This window comes from Gouania willdenowi, chromosome 3 (assembly GCF_900634775.1).
Source record: "Gouania willdenowi chromosome 3, fGouWil2.1, whole genome shotgun sequence".
Lineage (NCBI taxonomy): Eukaryota > Metazoa > Chordata > Actinopteri > Blenniiformes > Gobiesocidae > Gouania > Gouania willdenowi.
In genome coordinates, this window is record NC_041046.1 from 41732783 (window position 1) to 41751180 (window position 18398).

Below are 18398 nucleotides of genomic sequence, written 5' to 3' on the forward strand. Positions count from 1 at the left end.
AGCAAACCTAATCGCTCTAGACTTCAATTGGAAACGCTCTGAGACTGACAGAAACAATTGATCTATAATTCACCTATTTGATCTGCTCTAGACTTCATTTGTGTGTTCACACCGCCCAAACGAGGCGAACTATCTGAATAAACAAATCCTAGAGCATTTAAAACGCTCTAGCCGTAGCAACATGAAATTGTGTTTTTGACATTTTAATATTGCGATATCTTGTCACGCAAAATATTGCCCCACCTTTGCTATCAAGCTAACATGCACTATTAGCTTAATTGTAGCTTTATACACCACATATTAGCATCAGAAATACAAACTAAAAGCCAATATATTACTATCAAATATGTGCATATTATGCCAGATGTTGGAGAGTTTTAAAGCACCAGTCGACTACACACTTCCAGTTCTAATCAGGAACGATAACAGCCCAGCAGATAAAAACACTGAGGTGTTAGCCAACAGCAAAGGCCCCGCCCCTGATGGACCTGCTGCCAGAGGAAGACGTGGCTGAAAGTCTTCAGATCAGTGACGGATGTGAGATCAAGGGGTTTCAAAATGGCAGAAAGGCTGGCGTTATGTTTAGCTTTGTAAGCTAACGCAAGTGTTTCCCTCTGGGAGGCCGAGAGACGGGAAGATAACTTCATGGTGGGGGTGAGGAAGGGGGGGACACGTCCTCCTCCTCCTCCTCCTCCTTCTTCATCCTGTCCACTTGAGCTGCTTAAACTCGTCTCCTTTAGCTCCTCCCCCTCCACGGCGAGGAGGATAAAATACTGCCGTCACCTTGTTTGGATAAGTTAATGCTGCGATGTCAGCCCTCGATCCTGATGTATACCACCTGCCTTGGCCTCCAGCTGACCTCGCACTCCGGCTCCCACTGCAGAGACATTCCAGTGCTTTTCTGGTGCTGTGTTTACACTCCAACAGATTGCCCTGCTCTCCCTATCAGCCTATAATCACAGCCTGACTGTTGCTGGCCATGCCATATCATTCTGAAACACTACATAGAAGAAAAGCCTGAAGAGGGATGACGTTCGCAAAAGCTCAGAGCGAGAAGCCAAGCCTCTTTTCCGCCGTAGTTATTTTTATTAGATTTAGTGAAACATGGAAGTGGAGATCAGTAGATATCTCTGTTTTCAGGCTCAGGAGAGAAGCCTGTGAGGCCAAGATCCTCCCACTCAACACTGTACGAGCTCATGTGAACACCATGACCTCACTACGTCCACTCTTTAAATGAAATGATGTTCTTAAGACCATATAAGACTGAAAATGAAGGACTGATAAAGTCATTTTGAAAACTGGCCAAGAGTTACATAAACCAAATATGTCAGTTTAAAGTGGGCTGATCTCATGGTAAAACAGCAGTTTATGTTATTCAGTCTTTAAACAGCTGAATTATTGTTTATTCCTTTCCCAAATATTCTTGTGTTCATTGGGTTTGATTAACAATGTATGGAAGACTTATTTGTTACGTCATACGATTTATGTCACTAGCTGGGTTTCATTACAGATTTTCGCAAAATAAAAGTCATATTTCTAAATGGCGACAAAATGTAATTGCGCTTTGAACGTTGTTTTGGGGAGGAGACTCGCAACTCCCGTGAAATCTCATCCCGCGAGAGTTTGCTGCTGAAAGATGGAAGCTCCAAACCTCGTTATAACACTCCGTATTCGTTTGTTATTTCACGTCTAATGTGACAGTAATAATCTTTAAGTACAACGCTAAAAAATGTCTGAGTCTCCTCTTCTGTTTAGACGTACCGTATCATGTTTGCTTGAAGAGAAGTGGTCATGTGACCAGGTACGTCACGTTCTGTGACGTGCATGTTTTTCCATGGCGCTTTTGCGACACATTTCAATATTGAAACGTCTGAAATTCCTCCTCATGGAAACATAAAACTTTTTAGCGATATTTCAGTGTTTTTTCAAAATTCAGGTGTTTCCGTTACGTTTTTATTACGATATTTAGATTTTGCGCATTTTCAAGGGTAATGGAAACACAGCTACTGACCGTGACGCAGAGATGTTTGCTTCACCTGCAGAGCTTTGTCAATAAAGTTTTTTCTGTGTGCGCGCCACCGACTGTAAAAAACATGGACGGGACAAGCCATCGTGGAAGTGAAGCTGTTATTTTTAGAGCTCCCCCTGCTGACTGGCTGCAGTATAGGTCATAAACCCCGCCTCCTCAATGTTAACGGATGGGATGTGGGTCAAACTGTAAAGTTAAAGTACTCGTCACATATTTTTTTCCAGACCTAAACTCTGCTGTGATCATTAGTCATTATCACCCTACATTGTGTTCAAGTGCTCATTTTTAACTGAAGTTTGTTTTAAATAAGTTATTTGAGGTTAAAATACGGGATTTGACGTCATATATTACAATGATTGACAGCCGATGATTGCGCTGTACGCTAAATGGGCAGGGCGTGTAACCAGGGCTCCTCCTGCAGGACCCTACTGCGCAGACTCTGGCTCCAAATGACGTCAAAGATGGCAGCGCCCATAAGCGCCGTATTTTGGCTTCAAGAACGTTGAGTGGGAACAGCTACAGTGCACACCCACTGGTGCGTGCACAAGTGTTTGTGTACGAGTGTTTGTGTGTGCGCGCACACGCAAGGGTGTAGGTTTGATTTTGACACTGGTGGGGATATATAATCCCAATATACACTCCTATCAGACCTTCAATCCAATTAGCCCAACATCTACTGCCTTGCTCTTATGCAGACAGGCACCATCATATTTTTAAAGTTTTTAATTACACACTTTATATGTTGTGTAAAAACAAATTTACATTTGAATTACGGCACATCACAGTTGTTATCAGTGTTGGGAAAGTTACTTTCAAAATGTAATCTGTTACAGATTACATGCCCAAAAATGTAATCTGTAACGCAATCCCTTACATGACTTAATCTGAGTAACATATTCTGATTACTTGGATTACTTCCACATTACATTGAATTGTTAAAGTGTGGAAATGCAGCCGTCATCGAGAAGAATAAAGAAAACTATTATAAATACATCCTCTATAGGTGCTGATGGTGATATTACACTTCACAGTAATAACTCATACACATAATAATCATCTGTTTAAATGTAATGTGTTAAGTCTACAAAGTCAAAGTACTGTCTTTAATAAAACTGTGTGTATGTGTTGATTATGTATCTGAAAACATCCTCTGTATAACTAGTTATTATTAGTTTAAATACTAGTGAGATGTTCACTCTGTGAGAGACGAGCAGCTGATCTCTGCTGAACATCAAAGTATCTCCTCAGGATTAATCAAAAGAAGAAAATCACAATGAAAACAAACCAATGAGCTCTGGAATCAATGTGTGGCATTTTCAAGCATCGCTCTATAAAAGCAAGGAATCTCTGTGTGTGTGTGTGTGTGTGTGTGCTTCTCAATCATCTCTGTGGCTCAGGATCAGACTGAGCTGAGAGTTTCAACGCGGCTGCTGCTTGGTTCAAGGGTGTGTGACGTCGATTTCATTTGGACTGCAATGATAGCATTAATAAACTATTTCATAAATGTTGCATTGTCTACCGGAGCCACCGTAGCCACATGTGCCCCGGAGCCAATCACTGGTTTTAACATATTTTTTGTTTGGTTTTTGATTGTCAATGTTTTTTTTAATTAACAATTAAAAACAGTCACGTATTTAAATGTGTACTATTAAAATATTTAACAGACATCGTGAGGTCGGTTTACATTCAAATATCACGTCCTAGCAGCTCTGTCGGAAGGATTGCGAGTGAAGGAAATGAAGAAAGATCTGAAAAGATTAAATCCGTGAAAAGATTAGGTAGTGACAATCCGTCCCCTCTGGACCACCAGCTTGTTAGACAAAAGCTTTGGTCCAATAAAAGTAATGTGATCTACCAAAAGCAGGAAGAAGAAGAGAACACGGTTCTGGGAGATTTGACGACATCACAGGAACATCTTTTATTTTCTGCTTAACCTTGTCGTGTTTCGCGTGCTGAAGAACAGCTGGTTCCAGTCCAGTGGTGACCACCTACATCGTGTGTGTGTGTGACTAACCATTACTGAGCATTAGAATCACATAAATCAGCTGTCATGTTTATGTTTTTCTGTTCAGATTTAAGCACAAACTCCTACATTTTTATGTTAAGGTTTCATTTATTCAGACAACTTTTACCCTTTGATTGTGTCCATTGCTTTTTGTGTTATTTTGTGCACTTTTGTGATTTTTTTTTAAGCATTTTGGAGTCATTTTGTGTATTTTTGTATGTTTTTCGATTCGTTTTAAGCATTTTATATGTTTCTTATTTGTATTTTTGTGTGTTTACTTTTTGTGGAGATTCACACAAAATTAGATCAAGGTTTGTTGGTCTGCTCTTTAGACACAGGATGGAGTTTAGGGGAACCAAGAACAAATAATGGGGCACAAGTGATAAGATAAAGGTGTAGATCCTTGATCACAATTCATGAGAATTGAACACTATGGATGACCACACAATATGACATATTTTGGGATGTGATTACCAAACAAGCTTTGTGAGTCTTTTAGATAAAATATAAAAATAAATTATGTCAAATTAGATTAAAATAAAAGAACAAGTCTAATAATTTGTTGAATACACGTGTAACTAATAATTGAACTTAAGGCTCTGAAGTGTAAAACCAAGAAATGAAAAATAAAAAAACAAATCTCTGTCGCCATCATGTGGGCAAAGGACCACATTGCAACATCTGGAGGAGGGAGGAGACAACAACCTGAGATCACTTTAGTTTTGTCCACTAAATATTTTCATCATAGTTTTTAAGTGGCTAACAAGACTGACTAATTTAAAAATATACATGTTATAAACTATATTAAAATATAGTAATATTTTCGTCAGCTGATGAAAAAAGAAACTTTAATTTCATCAAATGGGACAAAAACCAATGAATAATTAATTGTAACATTAATAACATCCAATAACGGGTTGATTAATTGGATTTGAATCTTTAAAAAAATGTGTATTTCAGTCGACTATATCTGTAGCATATTTAGTCAACTAAAACCTTTGTGTCATTTAGTTGGTTAAAATTAGACTAACTGATGATTAAAACAGAAATACATTTACACACACAGTGAGACACCAGAACTTTCCTCTGGATTAAATTGAAACATTTCATTTCACCATAAAAATCAAACTCAGTCGTGTGTCATTGGGCTCCAAATATTTTAATGTAAAAGACAAGACAAAGTATAGTGGATACAGGTGGAAAACGCAGCGATTCTTGTGTTTATTTGTCCTTCTCCTTCTGCTCCTTCTCCTTCTTCTCTTTCTCTGCTTTGGCCTCCTCAGCCTCATGACGTTTGATCAGCTCCTCCACCTCCTTCTGCTTCAGAACTTTGATTTTAGTCTTCCCGTCTTCTCGTGTCAGAGTGGCAATTTCCACTAAAGCAAAAAAAAAAAAAAAACCAGGAGTTAGTGTTGAGTGAAAAATTCTACGACAGTTCTATCCATGACATGAACCCCTCAGATAAAAACAATAACTACCTTTCTCTGCTGACAGTTTGCTCACATCCATAGTTTTGTTGAGGACTTTAACAGCCAGAGCCAGAGCAGAGGACAGAGTCATCTCTCCCTCTTTGTAGTCCTGCTTCAGCATGGACACTGCAGCCTGAGGACAACACGTCAACACGTCCACGTTAGGGTTGGCCATGGAGCGGACCCGGGACTCACTTTACCATTCTCCCAGAATTGTTCACATTTTCAAATTTCGATTCCTAATTTGGATACCCAGTCCACCGAAACACCAACGAAGAAGAATCCACCTGAAGCTTTTTAGTTACCACGTAACTCTGCTGCCCGCGCCCACCCCCTCTGCACCAATGGGTCAAGGGCCAACCCTGCTCCCTTCTGGTGAGTCCGGGTCTCACCCTCTTCCTCCTGCAGACGGCTGCTCCGTGGAGCAGTCAGCCTCCCCGTCAAGCAACACATCTGGCGGCCCACTCCAAGGGTCACGACGGTCTTGCAGCGGGCGTGCTTGTAAATTATGTGCCAGGCTCGGTTTGTCGTCGGTCGCTGGGAACCGAAACCTCACTCTGTGCCCGCAGTCTCAGAATTTTCAAGACTGGAAAATAAGTTTTTTCAGATTCCATAACTTTTCCAGGAACTTCATGACTACGTGGACCCTGATTATTATGATTATTATTAATAACCATAACTGTTTCTGATATTATACTCTACCTGCTGCTAATCAGGACTGGGTTGTACAAGTTGTTCCTTATCATATGTTTGATATTTTGCATCAGGGAAACTAAGGAACCGGTTTAAATACCTGCAGCTTCACACACTCACGATGTGGAAATGTGTTTCCATGAGGTTTTCAAAAAGTATAGTAAAAATATAATTTTTACAATAAAAAAAAATTATATTCAATTTCATAGATCTAATATTTATATACTAGTTGAAAACACCATCCAGAAATACCTGTGGTTAGCAGCTCATTTAAAACAATGTAAAACTTTTGTGACCATGCCTCTTTAAAGAATCAGAATCAAGAGTCGCTCAAATTCAAACGATTCCCAACCCTACGCAGGATTACCAAAAACGCAGAATGTGTTCCCACTGGAAATGATTAAAAACAGAACACAGGCAGCCTTTTGATGTAAACATGTTGATGGAAAACGTCCAATCACAGCTAACGACGGGTTAAACTCACAGCGCTGTTGTTTCCGATGCAGGTCGCCTTCCAGCCTCCGTAGTTGCCGCTGGGGTCGCTCTGATACAACTGGAAGCCGTAGTGTTTGTCCCAGCCCATGTAGAGCAGAGACACACCAAACGGCCTCTTCCCTACACACAGCAACACAAGCAACAGTTAAACGAAGCACACATTTAGAACTAAAGCAGTTTTTGAGCCATTTTGTGTGTTTTTGAAGTCATTTTATGTCAGATTGTGTATTTCTCCTGTAGTTTTATGTATTTTTCTTGTTGTTTTGTGTGTTTGTGAAGTCATTTAGTGTATTTTTCTGTGAGCTTGTGTCTTTTTCCTATAGTTTTATGTATTTTTCTTGTTGTTTTGTGTGTTTTTGAAGTCATTTTGTGTATTTTTCTGTGAGCTTGTGTCTTTTTCCTATAGTTTTATGTATTTTTCCTGTTGTTTTGTGTGTTTTTGAAGTCATTTTGTGTATTTTTCTGTGAGCTTGTGTCTTTTTTCTATAGTTTTATGTAATTTTGCTGTTGTTTTGTGTGTTTTTGAAGTCATTTTGTGTAATTCTCTGTCATTTTGTGTATTTTTCTGTCAAATTAAACCATGCGTGTGTTGTCTGATCTAATGCGTGTTGACTAGTAGATATGCAGTAAAAACATCACCAAACTCTTCCACTGTTCCAAACTCTCAGCTGCAGCTGATATTAAAATGTTTACATGTGAGAGGTGACATGAGTGTCTCTTACCTCCAAACTGTGTGTAGGCCTGCTTAATGTCACACAGAGCTGTGACCAGCTGCTCACAGGGAATGGGCTCCTGGTACTGCAGTAAAAACCTGAGGACCAATCCCACACAAATCAAAATAACATCAGGAAATGTTGTTACAAATGTTTATAAATCAAAACTTTGTGTAACATCTGAATAAGAAGCTGTTGGAGCAAATATAAATAACTAATAATAAATATTCAGTGTGTGAAGCTCACCTCTGTGCAATTAGACGCAGTTCATTGGTGAGAACATTAGCATCTGATGTGATACCTGCTACACTGCACGCCATGTCCCTGAAATACATCAACACACAATATTAGACACACAATAATAGACACATATGACAAAATGATTCCACAAATCAATGGAATGCACGTCTGTGGCCCCCACTGTGATCAACACCTGCTTTTATCCCAGGTCTAACCCGGGTACAGGGGATGGATGGGTTTGCGCACTCACTCATTAAGTTTGTAGATTTTCTCGGAGAAGAAAACCTCGTCGAGCAGTTTGTGGATGTTGCGTCTTTCTGCTGCTAGGAGTACGCCGTCATTGGCCAAGATTCCCAAACACGTTCCAGCGTGACCGATTGCCTCCATGGCGTATTCCACCTGATAGAGACGTCCTGTAATCAATAGGAAAATCCATCTTTAGCCTAAAACGGGGGTGTCAAACTCATCTACTTTGGTTAGTTGCAGATTTTAAGTGCGAAAACAGGGAATTTCAACATTAATGTTCCCTAGTTTGCACTTCCACATATAAATCACATTTAAATTATCCAAGCAATAAGTGACATTTCATTATCAGTCCATGCTGGCAAAATGTATGTAGTTTGATTGAATGTGGATTTTTGAAAGGCTGAGATATTTATAATTATTACAATTTACACAATGGTTCATGTTTCAAGTTATTTTTTGTATTTTAAATAATCTTTCATCATGATTTTAAAAGCATTGATGCTTCTTTTTTGTGTGTTTTAAATAACTTATGTTACGTGATTCCCTTTGACTGCTTTGTTTGCCTAAAATGTGCTACATATTGTTGCCAATAAAAAAATAAAGTGTCTATAGTTCCGGAACCGGACCTCAGGCAAACCTGACTGTAGTTCCGGCACTTCCTGTGTGCATGCGAAGTTCCGTCATGAACCGAGTGGCTTAAGGCACGAGACTCAAGGATTTTTCCTTCTGCTCATGTGGTTCCGAATCCCACTTCTGACTTATTTTTTCTCCCTTCATTTTAACATATTTAACACAGTAAATTTCACCTTTAAAAATACATGTACCAAGAAAAAACAACAGCAACATTTTAGGGTATTTCCTGGGTTCGGGTTAGGGCTAAAATAAAACTGACGGAACTAAAGCTAGAAAAACACGAGTCCGGCAGTGACGGAGCTACTGGTTCTGGCTTACTGTGGACACATGCACACAGGAATTGCCTGAACTGTAGTCAGGTATGTCTGAGATCCGGATCCGGACCAATAGCAACAACCATAAAAAATTTGAAAAGACATCCACGTTTTAGAGATAATCCGTTGTGTCTGAAACTCTCTAAAGAGGCAGAATGTAATTTTCAACTCAGAAATTCTGACTTCCAAGTTGTCTGGAACACGGTATCATATTCACAATTACCAGGTGATATAAAAACTGATTTATTAAGCTTGCAAAGTCTCAAATAAATGATGATGTTATATGACATATTTAATTGCCGTTTTATTTACTATTATTAAAGCAAAAGTGTATAAGATTTAGATTACTTATAATATCTAATTTATTATCCATACCATGTCATTTTTATTGAATATATTTTAAGTTTTAATTTTGTATTATCATTATTATTATCATCTGCATTTTTTTTTTTTTTTTTAACCTCCTTGGTTTACTGAGCTTTTATTAATTTGTTTTGTTTTATCCAACAACTTTTAAAATGAGTTTTTATTGAGCTCGGTCCTTTGTGTGGAGCTAGAATTGAAGTGAAACAACTTGCCTTCAGGGGAGAATATGGTCGTTCTTGAATCATATCTTCGAGACTGAAATAAACAGTTAAAAGATTTTAAACAAAACAAACAGGAAACAAATAAGCACATGTATGTATATTCCATTTAAAGTTAAATCGTTACTAACCATATTGACGGGACGCTGGAAATACCCTAAAAAAACAAGTTATCAATGTTAAAAAGCAGCAGAACAACAGTATAAAAAACAGCTCAAAGTGAACTGTTAAACTAAAGCACTAATGCAGAATAATAACATTATTTATAATGAGTAAGACTGTAAAGCTACTCGATAATTCTCCAGCTAACAGCTAACGCTGAGGCAGAATGAATCAGCATGCTAGCTATAGCTAGTTCATAATAAACAATGAGTACCAACTGGACCAAAACCAACTGGAGCTGTAATTTATGAACGTGTTAAAAAAAAAACACAGCATAGAATTTTAAAGATAGTGTAAATAATTACCGGGATAACAAGTGTAGAAGTTAGCACACTTTAGCCGAGCAGAGACTCACTTTCTGTTTGACGTTGATTCAGTGTAAAGAGAAACTGGAGCAATACTCAGTGGTGCCACCTAACGGTAGGAGGACAAAACTACCAAACATTCTAATTAAAAATGTATCTAAAAGATGCAAAAACATCACCTTAAATTAATAGTATACAATAAAAATATTTAAAAAAAATTTTTTTAAACACAAAACATGAAATACAAAATACAAAACATAAAGCATAAAACACAAAATAGAAAAACTAAAATAGAAAACAGCAATATCACAACTACGAGATAACCTGTTTTGCAAAACAAGAACAAAAAAATAAAATTAAAAGTAAAGTCAAAATAAAATGGGAGCGTCATACTCCTTGCAGAGGGTACATATAGCCCTGTTTATGCTCACATGGTCAATAATCTCAGGAACCAACAAGGATTTCTTCTTGAAAAAACTATTTCATATTTTAAAGGAAAGTTTTCTCTAAAAAATATCTACAAAAATAATAGTGGATTCTAGTTCATATCAAAATTCTTTTCACACGTTTTCCTCTTTGCAAAATCATTCTGCTGTGTCGAAAACATTACAATGCTGGACCAGTTTGATGATAAGATGTTTTCGTTTTGCTAACTTAATTTTTTTCCAGGCTAAACAAGGTCCTATATCTGATTGGTTTTGTTCCAAATTGTATTTATTTTACTTCCAATGAAAACGGTATTACATTTTTGACGCATATCATATAACAAAATTTGCCGAACGCTGCCATAACGCTCTCTTCTGTGATATTTCTAATTAGTATTCGTTTTAAATGGTGATCTACTTCCGGTTGTTTTGCCGGAAGCAACTGTGGAGGTTAGATAATGGTAAAAAAAAAAAAAAAAAAAAAAAAACTTCGCTGTTTTATTTAGCAAAAAATAATTTTTAGAGTTACTTTAAAATGATCACTTTATTACTTTCACTTGTTCTGACATTATTTGATTTCTAGAGTTTGAACATTAGGTCAGAGCTGGTCACAACATTTAAAGAGTAAAAGAAGAAAAACTAAGCGGTGATTGGCTGTTTTGGCAGCATGTCGTTTGAATGGGAACAGGAAGTGAATTAGCAGCTAGCTGACTAGCTTAGAGCGGGCAAACTCCATATTTATGGCTCTTAATGTCATTTAACTCAGTGTGCTATACTAATTATTTTAACCAACTGGGGTGGAATCATAAGAAGACACAGATAATGGTGTTAAAATAAACTTCTAATGGATAAGGTGAGTGATTTAAATTCGTTGTTGACATCAGAAGCTAACAAAGTCGTGCTAACAACACTGGTCCAGCTGTTGTAACCCTGGTCAAACCCAAGCATTGGACACGGTTTAATAGTCTCTGTTTTCTACAACATTATTTCAGTGTTCACACTACATCGATCCCAGTCAACAGTCCGACTGTAATTGAAATATTTAGCATTTAAAGCGGTTTTAAAACAATGTCCTCTTTATCAGGGGTCACACATGTTGGATGGAGCTCGGCTTGTGCTTACGTCACCAGATTATTTGAGCATTGTCACATTGTTTGGAAATCAGAAGTTGTAGAGATAAATTATTTATGTACTTTATTCGCTGCTGTTGTACAGTAAGCGATTACCAAAGAAATTCAAAGTGGATCTGTAGTTTCTGAAATATTATCAGCAGGTGTTTACAAAGAAACCTTTGTTCTTTTATCACATGTACAGTCCGAGCAAAAGCAGGTCATCGAGTAACTGCTTGTTACAAAACACCATGAAAAGTGTACTTTATAATAAGATGGCCAGTAAATATGTGGAGGTTGTGATAGGAGTCTTTATTTTTTGCAATGAAAAAATAAATAGTTTTCAATTAAACTTCACTTCATTCATTAAAAAAAAAAAAAAAAAAAAATACTTAAATCAAAAACATGTTTTCAATCAAGTAATAACTCACTTAACAAAAAAACAAATAAACTTTTCAACTAGAAAAAAAAATGTTTTCAAATTGAAGCTGCAACAATGAATCGATGAAATCAAATTTAAAAAAACTCAACTGTTAAAAGCACTGGCAATGAATTTTATCATCGATTTGTTGCGTTGTGCGATTTTTGTGTCACTGGCTGTGTTTGTGTATGCGCACAGTGTCTTTGTGGGCCTATACTACAAAGCTAGATTTCCTCTTATCTTATCTTCCAGGATTTAATCAGTGTGTGCTGGACTATGAAGCTGGCTATCGTCTTACGGAGCTAAATCACCATGGTAACTACGGGTGTCCCGCTCCGATATTGATATCGGATATTGGTTTCATATCAGCCAGAAAACGAATATCTGAATCTATCGGACTGCATCTACAATCTCCGATATATATTATATTGCTATTATTAAACTGTAGAATACTGTAGATCTTTTGTTGAAAATTAAAATGTATGTAACCAATTGGTTAATAATAAATGGGTCAGTTTTTCCTCAAACCTACTGTTGCCTACTATTGTTCTGTTTGAGTAACATCACTTGATCAAGATGATTCGTGCTGATATGGTATTGATATCTGCCAACACTCAAGGCTGCAATATCGGTATTGTTTCAGAATGAAAAAGTTGTATCGGGACATCCCTAATGGTAACTTAAGCTGAACGACTAAACTGGTCGGAACCAGGTTTTGTTCTGAGCTTCTTTCTGCACAACATCCTGGTGGTAGATGAGACAACCTTGACGGCTGGCTTTAGGAGCTAAATCAGACAGATCTGATTTTTTTAAATGTGACTGTTATGCCCCCTCTAGGATGTTACATCAAAAGTCTTAAGGGCCGCAACATAAAAGACGGCAAACATCAAAGTATTTATTTACAAAAACTGTTCTTAAATGTAGCAACATAATCAAAAATAACTCAATGAAACAAAGTGATTTTCTGTCATATTTCTTTTTTCGTGCAGAATGCAGAGTCATCCACAGCTGACAAAATGCAGCAGAAACGAAACATCCAGATCATCGAGTGGGAGGACCTGGACAAGAGGAAGTTCTACTCCTTCGGGGTGTTTATGACCATGAGCATCCGAGCCACCGTCTATCCGGCCACGCTGATCCGCACACGGCTGCAGGTGCAGAAAGGGAAGTCGCTCTACGGCGGCACCTTCGACGCCTTCTTTAAGATCCTGCGTGCGGAAGGCGTGCGAGGCCTGTACCGTGGCTTTATGGTCAACACCTTCACCCTGATCTCAGGCCAGGCGTACATCACTACATACGAGCTGGTGAGGAAGTACGTGTCGCAGTATTCAGACGACAACAGTGTGAAGTCGTTGGTGGCGGGCGGCTCCGCCTCTTTGGTCGCTCAGAGCATCACCGTTCCCATCGACGTGGTGTCACAGCAGCTGATGATGCAGGGGGCGGGGCAGCACCTTACGCGCTTCCGCCTCGACGTCCAATCAGAGAGCGGGAAGCAGAAGAAGGTGTTCGGCCAAACCAGGAACATTATGGCTCAGATATTTGCTGCTGATGGCTTCAGAGGATTCTACAGAGGATACATAGCGTCTTTACTCACCTACATCCCAAACAGCGCCGTCTGGTGGCCTTTTTACCACTTTTATGCAGGTAGGTGCTGAAAAAACCTGAACTGAATAATAGTTAACGACACACAAGTATAACTGTATAATATCGATCAACCATAAAACCTTTTTTCCTGCAAAGAAACAAAACTTTAGTTATTTCTTTAGTATTTTTCTCAAACAAAGAACATAAATCAACCAATAAAATGAACAAATTACACAGTTGTATCAAGTGAATTAAAAAAAAGATGCAGATTTTCAGAAAAAAGAACATCATTTGAAACACTATTAATTCTGCCAACAGATGGCAGCGCAGTGACATGTTTAAAAAAATCCCTGAAATCTATTAAATGACCAAAACCAAACCAAGTTTCTTTGCAAATTTTGCCTAAAATGTTAAAGCTTCTGGTGATGACAATTATTTTATCAGATAAATCTATATTGTAGGCCTCGTAGATCAATAATAAATCAAAGATCATTTGCTAAAAACAGATGTTAAAGGTTGAAATTGCTGCATGAAAGTTAGTTATTAACTCTACTGTAAACACAGTTTAACATTGTCAGAAGAGTTTCGTGCAATGCATTGTGGGATATGGAGTCTTTAAAATGGGTGCATGGAGATTAAAGATGTATCAAGATTTCATAAGCAGTAAGTTAGATTGAACTAAATGTTCCATGTGGTTGTTTACAGAGCAGCTCTCTAACCTGGCCCCCAGTGACTGTCCTCATCTACTCCTACAAGCCATGGCTGGACCTCTGGCCGCTGCCACGGCCTCTACGGTCACCAACCCTATGGATGTCGTCAGAGCCCGAGTGCAGGTAACCATCGTCTACTGCAGTGGTTCTCAACCTTTTCAGCCCACAACATTTTTCCAGAGATCGGGGACCCCCACTGTAGCTGAAGGTGGTTGAACACAGACATCAACATTGAAGAACAGTCATGTGGAGACAGGACCATCTATAAGGGGGAATAAAGGGGGGAGATTTTTGGGGTTAATCCATAAAGTCAGTAAAATGATGGTCCATTGTTCTATGAATCTGTGATAACCACATTTATTTATTCATCTGAATAATATCCACTGTTATCCAGGAAGTTTATTATTATTTGCACCATAGTATATAGTCATCTTAAAGATGTAAATCCTTGTTTTAATCAGAAATAAAATGGGTTAAAACTGACCAAAAATGGTTGAGAAGGTAAATTAAAGTTCAATTTAGAGTGGGCAAAAACAGACAGAAAAGGGTTCAAAGTGTAAATATTTGAACAATTAGTTTAAACTGGCAATACTGGGCGTGAGAAATTGTGAATGTGGTTAAATTGGCCAAAATAAGCATGAAATATGGTGAAAAGAGGTTAAAAGTGACAATATTGGGGCAACATATGTAACGTTAGGTGGTGGAAAGGGTTTATAAGTGCCAAAAATATTTTGAAAGTGGAAAAATGTGCAGAAAAGGCCTTGAAATTTGATGAAGTAATATAAATCGGAGTAATGTAGCAAAAATACATTAAAATGAGCATAAATGATGAAAAAAAGGAAAGTTTCGTGTAGTTTCAAAAAAAGTGTAAAAAAAAAACAAAAAACAAAAATTGGCTCAAATTGTTCAAAATTATTTAATTTAGTTTGTTAAGGTATCTAGAGACCCCCTCCCAGTTTCTCGTGACTCCAAATGGGGTCCCAACCCCAAGGCTGAGAACCCCATGTCTTCTGTACATCTTATATTTACTGTAAAAATGAAGCAAACTGTGTTTTTTTCAAACTGCAAACAAATATTTTATGCCTCAAGCTTTGAATCAAATAATAAATAATGTGAGATTATTTATGATTTTAAATTTGTTCAAACAGTCTCATTGTTTATTCTGTTTGTTTTTCTTCAGGTGGAGGGAAAGACCTCAGTGACGGAGACGTTCAGGCAGCTGATCAGAGAGGAGGGCGTGTGGGGACTGACCAAAGGACTGTCTGCACGCATTATCTCGTCCACGCCCACCGCCATCGTCATGGTGGTGGGCTACGAGTCGCTAAAGAAGCTGAGCCTCAGACCGGAGCTGGTGGACTCGAGGCATTGGTAGAAAACCATCTCTGGACCACGTTTGTGTAAACAAACACCAAACAACACCACGCTGGATGAAATAAAACCAACCTGCTGGGAGGGAACACAACAGAACAACGTCGGTTACTTGAAGTAAAGACACGACACGATTGAAACTCCTGAGAAGAGTTAAAAACACGTCGGTGGGTGACTGAAGGGTCTGTGCTCTAATGACGCCCAATAGGTTTTCAACCTAGGGTCAGGTGACATAAAGAGTCCATCCCATGGTTTTATCTTTCCAGGCCAAACCTTTTGATGCAGTATAAACGTCACCTGTGGAAACGTGTGTATTTAAAAACTGATTAACGACGAGTGTCCAGTGAATCCTGTGAAAAAGCAGAAATAAACACTTTAATGAGTTGTAATGTTTGAGTGCAATATTGTAAAGAATTCAAACTGTGAGTGGACACTATTTTTAGGGGAGTTCATTTGATCTAATTTATTGTTCAGTGTTGAAGGTTTTTGGGGATTTAATGGGATTTAAACTGCTGATTAATCTACAATCAAATCATATTTTACGAAGTCCCAACATGAAATTTTATGTTTTATTTTTGAATATTGCTGATTTTAATTTAATATGAATAAGAGATGGAACTAACTGCCTATTCAGGATGGATCAACACTAAAAACAACATCTCCGGGTCCATCAATGCTCCTTTGTTGTAATTCTGAACCTGTTTATCGTCTTGTGCTGCTGTGTTTCAGCTTTTCTGCTCAATTAAAACCTCACAAGTGCTCAACAAATCCTGTGGTTTGTTTTTCCCCGTTTGGATTTTGTCTTTAAACTGAAAAATATGTTAAGGTTTCATTTATTCACACAAATGTTTCTCAGGAAATTTACTTTGATCTTGTTCTTTTATTTTGAAGGAAATGTATTAACACAGGAAACTGCTGTTTTTCCCCACACAGCTATCAGTTAAAATACTTTTAATTAGGTTAAATTTGACCTGATTTGATTTAATTAATTCAAACAGAATTGCCCATGTTTCTACACCATGTGTGTGGTTGGATCATCTCCACTACACAAACAGGAAATCATCATGAAAATCACACCTGTGTCAGGGGCCATATTACATCTGGATTACACATTTCTCACAATTTTTGTCACAAAAAATGTGGGTGTCAAGACATTGTGACTTACTGTTTGTTATTAATGGGGATGGTCATACTATTCAAGCCTTTAAAGGAATCCTCTACTGTTTTTACAAGTTTGGTCTAAAATATTTTAAACATACTTAGCCGAACTTAAGCAAGCAATCCTTAACCTTTCCTGATTATTTAGAGCATATGTGTTAAACTCAAATCCAGCGTTTTTGTATCATCCAATCAGCCCGCAAGAGAAAGCCAATTTATATTTTTTGTCAGTTTGGCTAAATGAAACTCAACATTTGCAGGGGCTCACAGATTTCCCGGTGCTTATATCACGTGTTACTTGTATTTTTACTGAAAAAACATTTTTTTTTAACAATATCCTTTAATTTGTCTCATTATTACTTAACATTTCCTTGTTGAAAATGTTTAAAGGAAGCAGCTTGGCAGCCATTTTATTACTGCCCTGATGAAGGCCTGTTAGGCTGGAACATGTTGACATGTTATTTTAAGATTAAATAGCCCTAATGGAATAAAAGCTTTTTAACAACAGTCCCTCTGAGACCCTGTTGCGACTGTCATTTATTTATAACTTATTGTCTGGATATTGTCGGTATAAGTGCAAACAATGGCACAATTTTGCTAAAATTAGTTTTCCTGCATAAAATCTGTGGCCCACTTGAAATCAAACTGCTCCGTATTCGGCCCCTGAAGTTTGAAACCCCTGATTTAGAGCAACCAAAAGCAGCGCAGGTTGTCATTGTGAACTAAAAAGCTGCTAAATGATCTAAAAAGCAGGCTGAATGTTTCACTCCAATAGAAAACAATGGGATGTTTACAGGCAGTGGGGCCGTGTGACATCATCAATCATGTGATTTCAAGATGGAGGAACACAGGCTCTAAAACTGTAAAGTAGTCCCATTTTTAAATGGCATAAATCTTCTATTGGTACATTTCAAAGATTTTAGGCCACATTTGTAAACGTGGAGTGAATGATCATCACTGATCCAGATGACTGATAATATCTGGAAAAGAGGAGAGTCGTAGCTTGGCGGAGGGTTTTTTTTTTTTTCCTCTCGTTAACATTAGTTTAAATTTATTATTTAGAGAACAATCCAGTAAATATTGCACATTCCTCCGCTGCCCTCGGGGAGTTCACTCCATTTGAGGGAAAGCTGTGATTGTGTTGCCGGGGGCGTAAATGTGCTTCCTTGATGTGTTGGTAACCACGGGGCGTCCATAGATCTCAACAAAGGTGACGGCGTGACATCAGAGGTCATATCTCAGCCAGTCTGTTGCGTAACGCGGTGGCGGTGTGTACAGAGAGGAAAGATCCATTTTTCTAAAAGGTCATCAGTGTGTTGTTACAGTGAGCTTTTCTTCCAGCTTCAAGAAGGAAAAAGTGTTTTTTGGTCTCATTGTGTCTGAAAAAGTGGCGTTAAATAACGTCTGTTCTGTTTAAAGCAAAGTGATGGTGGCTGTATACGCACTACTTTCACATCCTCTAACCCAGGGGTTCTCAACTGTGGGGTCGCAAGACACTGGTAGGGGGTCGTCAGATGCCTTCAACAAAATAAGAATACTTTTTGGAACATTTTGAGCTCATTTTTGCTTATTTTTACTCTTTTTCTGCAACTCCACCAAACTTGCCATATTTTAACTTATTTTCATCACTTTTTCTTGCCATATTTGTTACATTACTCCTATTTCTGACACTTAAATGCCTTTTCTGCACAATTTTTCTACTTTCAAGACATTTTCAGCACTTATAAAAACTTTC

The 18398-nt window shown here is 38.0% G+C and overlaps 2 protein-coding genes across 3 annotated transcripts; one reads left to right on the forward strand and one right to left on the reverse strand.

Annotated features, from left to right (window-relative positions):
- Positions 1-5174: 5174 nt before the first annotated feature.
- On the reverse strand, positions 5175-9991 carry psma4 (proteasome 20S subunit alpha 4). Of its 2 annotated transcripts, none has more exons than XM_028442892.1 (9): positions 9939-9991; positions 9553-9578; positions 9416-9458; positions 7895-8057; positions 7651-7728; positions 7414-7502; positions 6681-6811; positions 5513-5636; positions 5175-5410 (listed from the first exon to the last, which is right to left on the reverse strand). In XM_028442892.1, exons 2-9 carry the CDS (start codon positions 9553-9555, stop codon positions 5256-5258), a joined length of 786 nt encoding a protein of 261 aa, XP_028298693.1. In that variant the 5' UTR covers positions 9556-9578; positions 9939-9991; the 3' UTR covers positions 5175-5255. The 2 variants fall into 2 exon arrangements, with proteins under 2 accessions (XP_028298693.1, XP_028298688.1); XM_028442887.1 differs by having other exon boundaries at positions 9889-9985.
- An 828-nt stretch (positions 9992-10819) lies between these two features.
- On the forward strand, positions 10820-16273 carry LOC114460948 (solute carrier family 25 member 44-like). Its single transcript, XM_028442846.1, has 4 exons — positions 10820-11166; positions 12833-13487; positions 14133-14260; positions 15318-16273. The coding sequence occupies exons 1-4, from the start codon at positions 11158-11160 to the stop codon at positions 15507-15509; spliced, it is 984 nt and encodes a 327-aa protein (XP_028298647.1). The 5' UTR covers positions 10820-11157; the 3' UTR covers positions 15510-16273.
- The last annotated feature ends 2125 nt before the right edge of the window (positions 16274-18398 follow it).

Bases quoted from the DNA above. Each gene is read 5' to 3' on its own strand.
- psma4 (XM_028442892.1), bottom strand. The intron at 8,058-9,415 runs GCAAGTTGTTTC...TATTGATTACAG, and splicing joins GACCATATTCTCCCCTGAAG to GACGTCTCTATCAGGTGGAA. The intron at 5,411-5,512 runs GTAGTTATTGTT...TTTTTGCTTTAG, and splicing joins CAAACTGTCAGCAGAGAAAG to TGGAAATTGCCACTCTGACA.
- LOC114460948 (XM_028442846.1), top strand. The intron at 13,488-14,132 runs GTAGGTGCTGAA...GGTTGTTTACAG, and splicing joins TTTTTACCACTTTTATGCAG to AGCAGCTCTCTAACCTGGCC. The intron at 14,261-15,317 runs GTAACCATCGTC...GTTTTTCTTCAG, and splicing joins TCGTCAGAGCCCGAGTGCAG to GTGGAGGGAAAGACCTCAGT.